The sequence below is a fragment of the Echinops telfairi genome, unplaced genomic scaffold, assembly GCF_000313985.2.
Source record: "Echinops telfairi isolate 266 unplaced genomic scaffold, ASM31398v2 ScPeMD7_1;HRSCAF=3_0, whole genome shotgun sequence".
Classification (NCBI taxonomy): domain Eukaryota; kingdom Metazoa; phylum Chordata; class Mammalia; order Afrosoricida; family Tenrecidae; genus Echinops; species Echinops telfairi.
The window spans coordinates 69,733,428-69,745,870 of NW_022103896.1; the positions used below are offsets into that span (position 1 = coordinate 69,733,428).

At 38.7% G+C, this 12,443-nt stretch overlaps 1 protein-coding gene across 4 annotated transcripts in view; it reads left to right on the forward strand.

The window, feature by feature from the left end:
* Positions 1-12,443, forward strand: part of NCOA2 (nuclear receptor coactivator 2) — a 200,384-nt gene that overhangs the window by 125,934 nt on the left and 62,007 nt on the right. For all 4 annotated transcript variants that reach the window (XM_045295079.1, XM_004697524.2, XM_045295129.1 and 1 more), the window contains exons 4-5: positions 6,821-6,924; positions 11,655-11,832. In XM_045295079.1, the coding sequence (XP_045151014.1) occupies positions 6,821-6,924; positions 11,655-11,832 (282 nt within the window). The remainder of the gene's footprint in view (positions 1-6,820; positions 6,925-11,654; positions 11,833-12,443) is intronic.

The window sequence follows — 12,443 nt, forward strand, 5'->3', positions numbered from 1 at the left end:
TGGGGTGGGGGTGAGGTTGTGGTATGTAGAGATGAAGTTTGCTGTGCCAATAAACAGCCTTTGGGAAATAAATAGCCTACTCAAACAAAATCTTTTTGAGAATTAATTTCCATGTTTTAAGCCATTTATTATAATAGCCATTAAACAGAAAAGCTATTTAAGTATTCCCATCGTGTAATTTTTTTGGACTTATTTGACTTAACATATATATTTGAAAGAAAACTCTTTTTCCCCCAGAGACTGCCCTTAAATATTCCAAAGTTGTGCTGGAGCCCATCTTCACACACCTCTGTTCTCACCTCATGTTGTTCTTCTCCCTTGCCTTCAGCTAGTCTCAATCTCACCTTTGAGCCTTCTCAAGAAACTATGATTCTATATCTTCTTATTCAGTAGCTAGTTGGTTGAGCCTGAAGAATTAGAATTCGCTCTCCTCTAAAAAGGCTGTGTGCAGATTTTGTTCTCCCTTAATTTCCCCAACCATCCCTCACCCCATTGCTTGTAGGAGGTAAAAGTAGACTCACCATTGCCACATTGGTGACTGACTGACTGAGTGCTGATGTAAATTTAATAGTATACACTCATTGCCCTTGAAGCTGGCCATCACCAAGTACTTCCGAAGCTATGGTTCCATGGACTTAATAACAGGTTCTTGTAGCATCAACGTGGTTTACCATATGCCTGATTACCCCCTCCTCCGCCCCCCTCAGTGATCTGTCTTTAAATCGAAGCTCGTTTAGGGCTTGAAGCATCGGAAATTTAGGTTACATAAAAGAAGAGATTTTTAGACAAATTTTTGCACACACTCATGGTTTATTGTGAAATACTCCCTACTGTGCACTTACAAATTTAGTCTTGATAGGTAATACAGGAAATGGGGAACTAAATAAAATCAGATAAGGTTGACAATTAACACAGTGATAGAAAGCTCAGGCACACAAGCACTTCTAGCCAGTCTATTCTGATTGTCATCTTCAGTCTTGATAAGTGTAGTTCATTAATTTAAAAAGTAGAACCTGTGTATTTCAAGCTTGTGGCATATTATGTCGGTGCTACTTAAGTCCTCATGCTTCAACACTGATGAAAGTGAAACAGAGTCTGGCTTCCTCAAGCAGAGGGTGAGGGAGCTCAGCTCTGTGGGTAGAGATAGCAGTGAGATTGGGTAATTTTTCGCTGCGTCCTCATGCTGAAGGGGAACCATAATTTGTTAACAAGAAGGTTCAATGTCAGAAAGAGAGAGGAGGTAACTTGGGGTTTAGGGTCCTCCCACTAAGAAAGAAAGTGCAGCTGCACGTTTTGAAAATGTACGGCAGGCGATCTCAGCAGCTTGATGATATATAGTGCATTAATGTTGAGAAGATAAACACATTTGGAGAGCACAGGAAGGGCCTTGTGTTTTTATGTTAGCAGAATGCTTCCTAATGAATAAGAATGTGCTGCTGGCTTCACAGAGCCATATGGCAGCTTTTCTAATTTTAGTTGGGTACAGATGCACAATTTTCTCATTTTACCTTCTAGAACCTTTGAGATGCTGCATAACTTGCCCTGTAATATTTCATCTATAGTGGTTGGACAGAAACTGCTTGTCATTGTTTCAATGACTTCTTTGCTCAGCATGGGTCTCACTGCTGCTAGGTGTGACAAGCACTTCACCTGAAATCATCCAGCTCCTAAATGCCGGAAAAGATGGAGATTGTGGCAGTATTCCCGTTTGAGCCTTAAACTTTGTTGTGGGGGGTGATTAGATTTGTGTTTGACATCAGTCTGCTGAAAAATTGATAGATTTCTGGGTGAGAAATTGTATTCCATTTTAAACAGTGGAATTAATTATAAAACCAGAACAAAGTATCGGATTTTATTTAAAGAGCCTACTGCTTTGAATAATAGAGTTTCAGTAAAAACCGCTATCCTCACACTTAACATCTTAATTTTTTTAACTTCTCAGGGATATTGCTACATGGACCATGATAAAAATTTGTGTACAAGGATAATTTTAAAAGTCTTGCTACCAGTGGTCCAGTTCATGCATGCCCCAACTTATTCCACGCAAAACATGTTTAAACATGACTTTGTGATCAGTGTGGGTGGCTACAAGCAATTACACTTGTCTTCGCCTCATTAGGGTTCCATCAAAAAAAAAAAAAAGAAACAAAGGATACTTTGGGGGCCATAGGAAAAGCAATTTTAAGGTCAGAGTTAATAATCACATTTTTAACAAAACTCAACTGGATATCTTCCCAAATAATTGAAGCTTTACAAAACAAGTTCACAAAAACAGTAGTTTTTAGATGGAACAAGCATTTTAAGGAAGATTAGGAAGCCCTCAAAGATGAATTCAAGGCAGAGAGAGGTCAGCTTAGCAGGTTATAACTACTGTGTGGTAGAGAATCTCAAAGGGATAATCTTGATAAATGTTCTCAATCATAGGGACACAGTAGGACGGTTTCAGAAAGTCAAAAACCAGTTGCTGAGAACGGGTCCGGGAAAAGTGCACCTGCCCCCCAAAACTTCCCTTCCCTCAACAAGATAACATACCTGCTCATTCTTTGAAGGTAGCTAGGACTGTTAGATGAGAATTTCATTAGGAAACCTTAGCCCCACCCACCTTACAGCCTGGGTCTTGCCCATTCAGGCTTCTTTTTGTTCCTGGAATTCAGAGAACACTTTCTTGGAGGGTACCAAAACCTGCTTGTGAGCAGGAGCAGACTTCTTTGGGGGTGGGTTTGAGGGATGCAGGTACCACCTCCATGAAGGATCCGTCAAGACACAATAATTTCAAATAATTGATATTTTTGTTTAATAATATTTTCTCTGACTTGTACCAACACTTTTTTAATTCAATCTCCTATATGTTAAATATGCTACAAATTTTAAGTTGGCAGAATTTTGCAAAGAGTAAGTGATACTTGTTTGAATTTTAACTTTTAAAAGAGTCACTAATTGCTACAAGTTTGCCACAACCAGTTCAGGTCCAAAAAAATAAAGGGGTGGTGTGTGTGAAAATGTATTAACTTCCACAGTAATGGCAGTACTGCTCTGCCCCTATAATAGACAGACATTAAACAATTTGGGTTTCTAAGTAATCAGTGGTGGTTGCCACTGCTGCTGGCAGAGTTAGAACAATTATGTGGCTGTCCCCTGAGCCATGACTACCATCTCTTCAAAGAGACAAGCCTCTGTTCTGGTAATGTTTTATGGGAAAGCCCTGTGAGTTTATGTTCTCAGTTCAGTTACCTAATAAGCAAATAGACAAGTCTAACTAATATGATGAGATTTAATAAGTTACTACAAATCAGTAAGTGGGACTTCAGGAGAACATGTAAAGGTCCTTCTTGAAACCCATCATTTCATTAGTTAGAAAAGAACTAGTTCTGCACTTCTTAAAGATAAATTAATTTTTTGCTTGGATCACAGTTTCCGATCTGTTGTTGTTCTCACCCGAAAAGTGGAATTTTACTTTCATGTGTATGCCTGGAGATGCCAGCGATAAAGAGCAATTTAATCCAGCTGCTTTAAATATGTATCTGCTTTCCACTGTATTTTTTAGTCACTTACAGAGCTCACATGCTTCCGTAGTCGCCTTTCCTTGTTCCAAAAGAAAACAAGAATAGTAATTATTTATAGGAAAAAACATATGGAATATAATATTAATGATTTTTTCCCCAGCTTGTGGTATGACTCATCTTAACATGGTCCCTGATGAGATGGGGTTTTGCTCTTTACTTTGAAACTGGACATCTAATTAATTGGTATTGGATTTCTGGGTTGCAGGCAAATGGAGGGAGGGAACCAGAAGGGATTGCTCCCCCAAGCAGTCACCCAGTGGGAAAGGGACCATCAGACAATCTCTTGAGTCAAGGTTTTGCATTTGTGAAACTGTTGTTAAAAGATCATAGCTATTTTTTTTTTAATATCTTTTTGGAGGTGAGGCAGAAAAGGGACAGCATTATCATTATTATTTTCCTGTTGTTCTCTTACATGTTAGCCTTTATCTAAAAAGAATACATTAATGACTAAAATGTAGCAAGAAGAAACAATTAAGTTAGGCATGGAGGAGAAAATCTTTTTCTAGGCTCTGAAAATTAAATTTTATCCTCTCTTTCTCTCTCTGATTGAACAGTTCTAGCTATCATAATGAGATTTCATAAGGTTTTTATCACATGAAATTCTGGGACAAGCTTTCCACTGTTGAGCTTACTGAAGGGTATTTTTGTAACAATATATTTTGATGGTTAATGGATGCAAAATATAGAAGAGTAAATATAATCTGTGACTGCTGAGAAAACTGCATAATTTAAAAATATTTAATAGTCTGTTTCAGTATAGTAATGCAGTGCTTACAGCAGTATAAATATATCTAAGAACTTAAGCTTATTTATATCTTGCACATGAAAATAGCATGCTCATTATTGAAATGCTGTGTCAGGATCCCAATATATGTCCAGTTCCCATGATAGTATTTCTCAGAGGACTCTTTTCTTCTTCCTGTTCCTCTCTTTCTTCTCTTTGGCCTTCTCCCTCATCCTTTTATGATGTAGGAGTTCTTTATATATTCTGAACATTAAACTACTATCCAATGTGTGTCTCCAACATTTCCTCCAAAGATGTAGGTTGTCTCATTATTGATAAAGTATATATATATAAAGGAACTTTGTCAACTAAGAGACAACGTACTTCTGGGGAGAGATATTTGTTTTTTCTTTAAGTTCTACTTTTTTCTCCATTTGCATATTTAGTGTTGATAATATACACAGCAAAACATCTACCAGTTCTGTTGTCTGCACAGGACAACTCCAGGGCATCGATAGTATCCTCTGAGTAGTGTCACCACTCTCCCCCTCCTTTTCTGAGCCTTTCTTCCTCTGTTAACAGAAACTCACTGCTTCCTGGGCTTCCTGTCTAACCTTTTGAGTTGCTGTTGTTTGATCCCATAGAGATAGTTCTTAAAAGAGCACAATGCTCAAGACAGGCATTTTGTACTCCTTCAGCACAACTCCTCATTGCTTTAAGAAGACTTCAAGGAATATTTTTTGGTTTAAGGTTTAAAGATTATCTCAGGAATTCATAGTCTTTCATAAATTTTTTATGAAGTCCAGTTTATCTATTTTCTCTTTAGTTCCTCGTACATTTAGTGTCATATCTAATATTCTATTGCTAGAAACTAAGTGGTGGCGGTTCAAGGCTCTGAGCATCCCATTTGTACAGCTGAACGAAGCACGGGCCTGATTTGCTCCATCCTCGCCATTGTTGTGATGTTTAAGCTTATTAACAAATAGCTTGACTCATGATACTAAGCTGTGACATTTACCAACAAGTCACACCACTCTTTATAAGTGGTCACCATGATTTAACTCTAACGAGGTCAGTCAAGAACATAGAAGTTACCGAAGCAGATACAATGCCTTATAAATTTTATTTCTAATCACTGGGCAGTATGTATGGGAATTGCCTAATCCATAATTATTTTATTGGTTCTCTTTTAACTACAAATGAGCCTTTGCAGATTTTCAAAACATTATATAAAGTATTTCCAATCAATAAAAGAAAAATAAATATACACATGTGAAGAGCATGAAAGCAGATTGATCCCAAGTACTAAATGGATATAGCTTCTGTTGTTGTTGTTGCTTTAATTACATTAATAGCATGCAGTGTAAACAAGGATATAATTTATTCAGGTACAAATAATTGCCACACTTTTCCTGTTGTTTTCTAGCAAGTTGTTGATTTGTATTTGTTATGCTTTAAAATCCCTCTCCCACCTACCTCACTTTGGTGGTCTTGAAACAACTAGCTTACACGCACACATATAATGATACATATGCACCTATTTCTACTGCAAACTTTTTTCATAAAATCATCTCATCCTGTGATGAGACACTTCCCCACTCCATCCCCACCCCCGCCTTGTGGACCTGAAAGCTGCCTTGCACATTTCGGATCCAGGAGCACATATGATGCCCTCTGTACTTGATAGAAGAGCAGCACCACTCCAGTTCTCTGGGCACCTGGTGGGCTCCACTTCTCTTAACCTAAATCATAAAGCCAGCCCGCAGTGGAAACAAGCCAACAGCAAAGCCTTTCTGGCCATTTCAAATAAGGATGTGAGTAGAACAGAAGTGGAACAGCTGAAGGAGTGCCATGCATGTGCGGGTGTGGCCGGTGAGGTTCCTTTCTAGTTGTCGTTTAAAAGTGTGTGGTTGCATGTGTCTTTGTGCACTCTACCGGGTTCTGAGCAGCAGACCTCTATTAACCTGTATGGGGAGAATCTATTGAGTGGAAACTAATGGCGCATGTTATATAGCGGTTTCATAATCTAGGGGAAGATGCTCTTGTTGAGGGACTAGCAAGGAGCCCTGGAGGTACACTGGTTCAGCCCTCTGCTGCTAATGGAAGGGGTGCTTTAAACCTACCAACCACTATGAGAGAAAGATGTGGCAGTCTGCTTGTGTAAAGACTCACATCCTTGGAGCCCTGTGGGACAGTTCTCTGTCCAGTAAACTCTATGAGGCCATGCCAATTCAACCATGTTGGGTTGGGTTGGGCTTGAGTGAGAAATGATCATGAAACCACTAACCTCATCCTATCAGCTGCCTGCAAGGAAATTCGAGCCATAGTGAAAAGTTAATACCCTGCTTCCAGCCGCTCGTGCATTCTGCTCTCACCTTCCCCAGTCTATGGTAGCAGGGATGTACCCTAACTTTTTATAGCCACATCTGATCACACTAGATTTTTTTTTAAATCGTCCTAGTAAAACTATTTCTGTGCCATTCTGTCCTTGAAATGACACTGTCCTTTAATACACACTTTATGCTTATTGCAGAGAAAGCAGCAGCTGCCAACATGGATGAAGTGCAGAAGTCAGATGTGTCGTCGACAGGGCAGAGTGTCATCGACAAGGATGCTCTGGGGCCTATGATGCTGGAGGTAGCACACCCTTGTTAGGGTTTGGTGTTTTTAATGTTGTTGATATTCACATCTTTCATACTAATTGGTCGGTGGATGAAAGTTTAAGATAATCCACACTTAAAATTAAATCTTTAGGTTGAAGTACTCGACCTCCTGAGCTCACTAATATTTTAGTGGCATGTTTTCTATGTCTGTCTAGCTGTCTGTCTTCTTATCTGTCCATTCGGCTATCCATGTATGGAGCCCTGGGTGGCCAAACAGTTAATGACTGGGCTTACTAAACAAAGAGTTAAGTTAGTGTTCTGCCCAGGGGTACCTCAGAAGAAAGGCCTGGCACTCTACTTCTCAAAAATCAAAGCCATTGAAAACTGTGAGCAGGTTTACTCTGACACACTTGGGGTTGGCTTGAACTGGCAGCAAAATCAACATAATGACAGCTAGTTTTAAAAGTCCATTTATCTATTATCTGCTCATCTTTGTATATGTTTCCAGCTCCTGTTTAAAATATATGATGTCTATAGGAATATCTGTGCAGTGTAAGTGTGTATAATATTCCAGTATAACAACATAGATTAAATTAAGCTGCATTAGAATATAAATTGTCAGGCTTTAGCTGCCAGTTGCACATTCATTTTAGGAAACCACATTTTACAAGTGTTATTAAGTTCTGTGCTATGGGTGAGGGAAGGGAAGAAATGAGTTGATGCCATGGGCTCAAATAGAAACAAAATGTTTTGAAAAGGATGATGGCAACATATGTACAAGTGTGCTTGACACAGTGGATGTATGGATTGTTACATGAACTGTAAGAGCCCCCAATAAAATGATTTATTAAAACTTTAAAAAAGGAAAAAAAAAGTTCTGTGCTGATCCAAAGGGAGTCTAAAATGTTCCCCAGATTCTTACATCATACATATTCAATGTATAGGTTCCTGTATACACAGGAATACAGCGGAGGACCACATGGGTTGATTCCTGTATACCCAGGAATACAGTGGAGGACCAAATGGGTTGATGTTTTTTTTTTTAGCCGCTTTATTGGCAAGTAATTCACACATATAATTCCAATAGTTCAATCATGTCACAGGATTTTTTTTATGCTACTTCAAACTAATTTATATATCTGATTGAGACAAAGGTTGAAATAATGGGCAGCAGGTCTTTTTTTTTTTAAAGCTCATTTCATTGGGGGCTCTTACAACTCTTATTACAATCCGTACATCAATTGTATCAGACATATTTGTACATATATTGCCATCATTCTTTTCTAGACATTTACTTTCTGTTGAGCTCTTGGGATCAGCTCCTCATTTTTCCCCTCCCTCCTCTTCCCCTGCCACCCCAAGCAAGAACTTTTTAGATAATTATCTTAATGACTGGTCTTAATTTTTTGACAAAACTACTACGTAGAATTTGTAGAGTTCAATTTGCTTATTTTATTAACAAGTGCAGCGTTAGTGCTTTGCTGTACCTAATCAAAAATTAAAACTCAAGATGAGAAAGGGGGAAAACAAAATAATCAGTGGATCTATAGCAAGAAGCAGAGGAGGCCTGAGACATAAACATATGTGAGTTCTTGGGATAATTTACTCTGCTGGTAATAGGAGATTGACACATTCTGCATGGCCTGAAACTTTGCAGTATTGTCAGTGGAAATTTGGTTAGCCAATTATAACGGCCACAGAGATATACGAAATTGTCATTTTTAAGACAATGATCAACCAGTAGTTTGTCTACCTTGTCACCCTTCTTTTTTCCAGTTAGTGTGGAAGATGACTTTTAATTTTAGAAAATGCAGTTCTAATAAATAGACTAGGCTTACTAAGTTAATAGAGCCTGGTGGAACCCTTGAAATGCCTTTAGACACCCTATAAGCCTGGAACTGAACTCATTCCAGTGACTCAACTTTTGGCCAAATAAATGTAGGTCTATCAAGTGAACACTAACACCAGGAAGATACAGAACAAGGAACCGTAAGAGGGCAGAAAGAGATGGGAAGGAAGGACAAAACAAATGGTAAACACAAGGATTCAGTGGGGAGAGTGCTGTTACATTGTGGGTCGGTGTCATAGAACAAGGTGTATATGCATTGTTTCATTGGGAAACTAGTTTGCTCTGAAAACTTTCACACAAGTCACAATAATAAGAAGTTAGAAAAGAAAGAAGGACTGTGTGGTTCTATGTAGAGCTACCTTATAATTTGAGGATTGTTGATGCATTGTATATCCCAGAACTAGCGAGTGGCAGGACTTGGACTGAGCTGGATGGCCAAAAGGCTTTTAATGCCCTTATGTTTGCCCTGGCTTGTCTTCTCTTGACTCGCTGGCTTGAAAACATCCAGCTACAATTTTCAGGGAAAGAGCAAAACACACTTACATTGATTTTTCAAAGTGGACAAAAGGCAGTAGAAGCCATTTTTGCTATGTTTCTGCTTGGCTCCTAGAAGCCGACCATGAAAATGTAACTAGGTGGACCTGAGCATTACATGACAGACAGTAGATAACTTCTTTTGGACGTTTTAAAAATTTCAGACAATTGATTAGAAATTTATGGTAGTCTAAATCATTGCATTTGCAAAATTTCCATATTTCTGTTTCACCATTGGGGGATGGGGGAGGGGTGAGACTTCCTGAGAAGACTTTTTGAGGCATCTAAAATGAAATGCTGGAGTAACCACAAGCCCTTTAAGAATGAGTTAATTCATTGTAGAAATCAATTTGTTATCTCATAAAATCAAGCCTACAGCTTTTGCTATTTCAAAATATATTCTGAGAATTCAATGGACTGAGCAAATACCTGCATGGCAGAACGTTAGAACAGTAATGCTCGAATCTAGTGACTTACGGTTTCAATTTAAACCTTTATTCCTGTTTACACGTAATAATTCAAACAGAGAAAATGTGTTCTTATGGAGCTATTTTTAGGCATAGATGCACACTCATGCTTGCATCATAGCATAGTGGTCGCTAGGCAACAACACCAAATGTCAGCTTTTTGCCATCAGAGCACATCACAGAGAGCTTTAAAAACACAGTGCTGTGAGATAAAACCATTTCAACTTTGAGTTTTACTGTACCACAAATCAATTTATTTACCATGGTGCAAAGCAATAGGAACCAACATGTACTTTCAAAGATGAACAACGGGTAATATAATTATGAAAATCTATTGAATATGTATCTAAAGCAGTGAGTTTTAAAGGTACATAATCTCTGGCCTGCCTTCCTATTCCTCCTCCATACACATGGACACATGCATGCATAGAACACTAATACAAGGAAGGGTTCTCGAGGTGAATGCCAGTGTGTTATCGAATTCCATTTACATATCATTTGCTTTGCCCTCGACATTGTTTATACATTTGAGAAACCTCACCGAATGCTTATGAATGGCCTGAACTAAGTGGTGCTATCATTTGTCTTTCAAACTATCCACTGGTGCCTTGTGGTTACTTCTAATTTGAGAGAGTACTTAGTTTTGTGATGAGAATAGAATCAAAGATGGAAGATGTTCAAAGAGAGCCCACAAAGTTGAAGCCTGTTAAGAATTTCAGGGGGAAACAAATTAAGGGAAATGTAAATACTTTATGCCTTGTTCATACAGATCACAATATAGGTATATACATATATAGTTGTAATGTTCATCTCTAGACTGCTACCTGTCATGAAGAAACTGTGGTACAAACTGGCTAGACCATATACTCCTAGTTCTGGTTAAGAGTTATCAGTATCAAGCTTTTTCTAGTCCTGATTCCTAAACCAAAGCTCTGACATGCAAGGATCAAAGGAACTGAGAAAAGGCAACTACGAAAAACTCCTCACTGAACACCCAACCCGTATCATCACCAAGATGAATGTGATTGGGAAATGGAGCAGGATGTGCGAGTTGGAGTGAAACACTCTGCGCCTAATAAAAGGCATAATAAACCTGCCCCACACTTATTTCTTTTATCTTTATTTTGTAATATGGTCCTAAGATTATTCATCTCCTCCAAACCTACATGATTGAGGAACCTACATATTAACCACCTGAAAAACAAGTAACATGAAAGGACACAGTTCTCACTGTTACAACCAAAACCTCTGACCCTTCTCAGGCTCAGGATAGTCTGAGATGGCCGAGAAAACTAACTTGCTGTAGTGAGATATGCCCCACCCCTTTTCCTTAGACTCTACAAACAGAAAGGAATCCCTGTTTCCTTTATGGTCTGAGCTCATCTGTGATGCTTTCCATTTAAATCCTGGTAGATTTAAAAGTCTTAACTGTTTCTGGTTTTTATTTGTTTCTTTTTGTTTTTCTTTTTGGTCTGGGCATTTATCCTTAAAGTGAGAACAAATTGTCATTGGCCTCCATCCTCCCATTGCAGGACAAAATTACTGTTTGGGGTTAAGTAACATAAAAGTTGCTGTGGGCCCTATAGAGTACATCAGGTTCATTTTGAAAATACAGAGAAGTACCTGTACACTTACTCTTGATAAATAACTACCTCCTAATAAAGTAACAGAACTAGTGTTTATCACTTAGTTTGTGACAAGTAGCTCTGATCTAGGTTCTCTCCCACTTACTGAGATGGGAATCATCTTTATTTCACCAAAAGAAAATGTGATTATTTCTGAGAGATATCAGCGGGGGCAGAGATGGCTTTTCTATCCAACTGTGAATAAGGGGTTTCCTTTAGAGGGGTTGTGTAACAATTGGTATGATTTTATGCTGTCTTCTTTGTAACAGAATGTCTTCCTTTCTCTTAGGCCCTTGATGGGTTCTTCTTTGTAGTGAACCTGGAAGGCAATGTGGTGTTTGTGTCAGAGAATGTGACACAATATCTACGGTATAACCAAGAAGAGCTGATGAACAAAAGTGTATACAGCATCCTTCATGTTGGAGACCACACTGAATTTGTCAAAAACCTGCTGCCAAAGTCCATCGGTAAATGCTTGTCTTCTGGGTCTGCCTTCCTGCGCTCCCCACACAATATTTTGGGTGAGGGGGGATAAGATAAAAGTAGCATTCTGTTGCTTGGAGAAAAAGAGACACTGAGCAGTTTTTCAGTGTTAAGAATTTAGTGGTAGAAGTCATAGAATGGGTGGCAGATGGGGGATGAAAAGGGTGGGGAGGAGATAGATCTCCAGATATTGATCTTGATCATTTCAGTTCTATATTTAAAGTAGGTGAATATAAGAATGATTCAGATGAGAAGCATCCATGTGACAGCAGTTGTCATGTGTTTTATTCTGTTGTGTTTTCAGAAATTGCCACATTGCCTCCCATCCAATCAAATGCCAGATGGCTCTTTTGCTTATCGTCTCTGACCATTTTTTTAAAATCATTTTACTGGGGGCTTGTACAACTCTTAGCACAGTCTATACATACAACCATTGTGTCAAGCACATTTGTACACTTGTTGCCCTGATCATTCTCACAACGTTTGCTTTCTAATTGAGCCCTTGGTATCAGCTCCCCATTTTCCCCCTCCTTCCCCGTGAACCCTTGATAATTAGGGCCTAGTTTGAGTCCTACATGTATAAAAGGTGTGTATG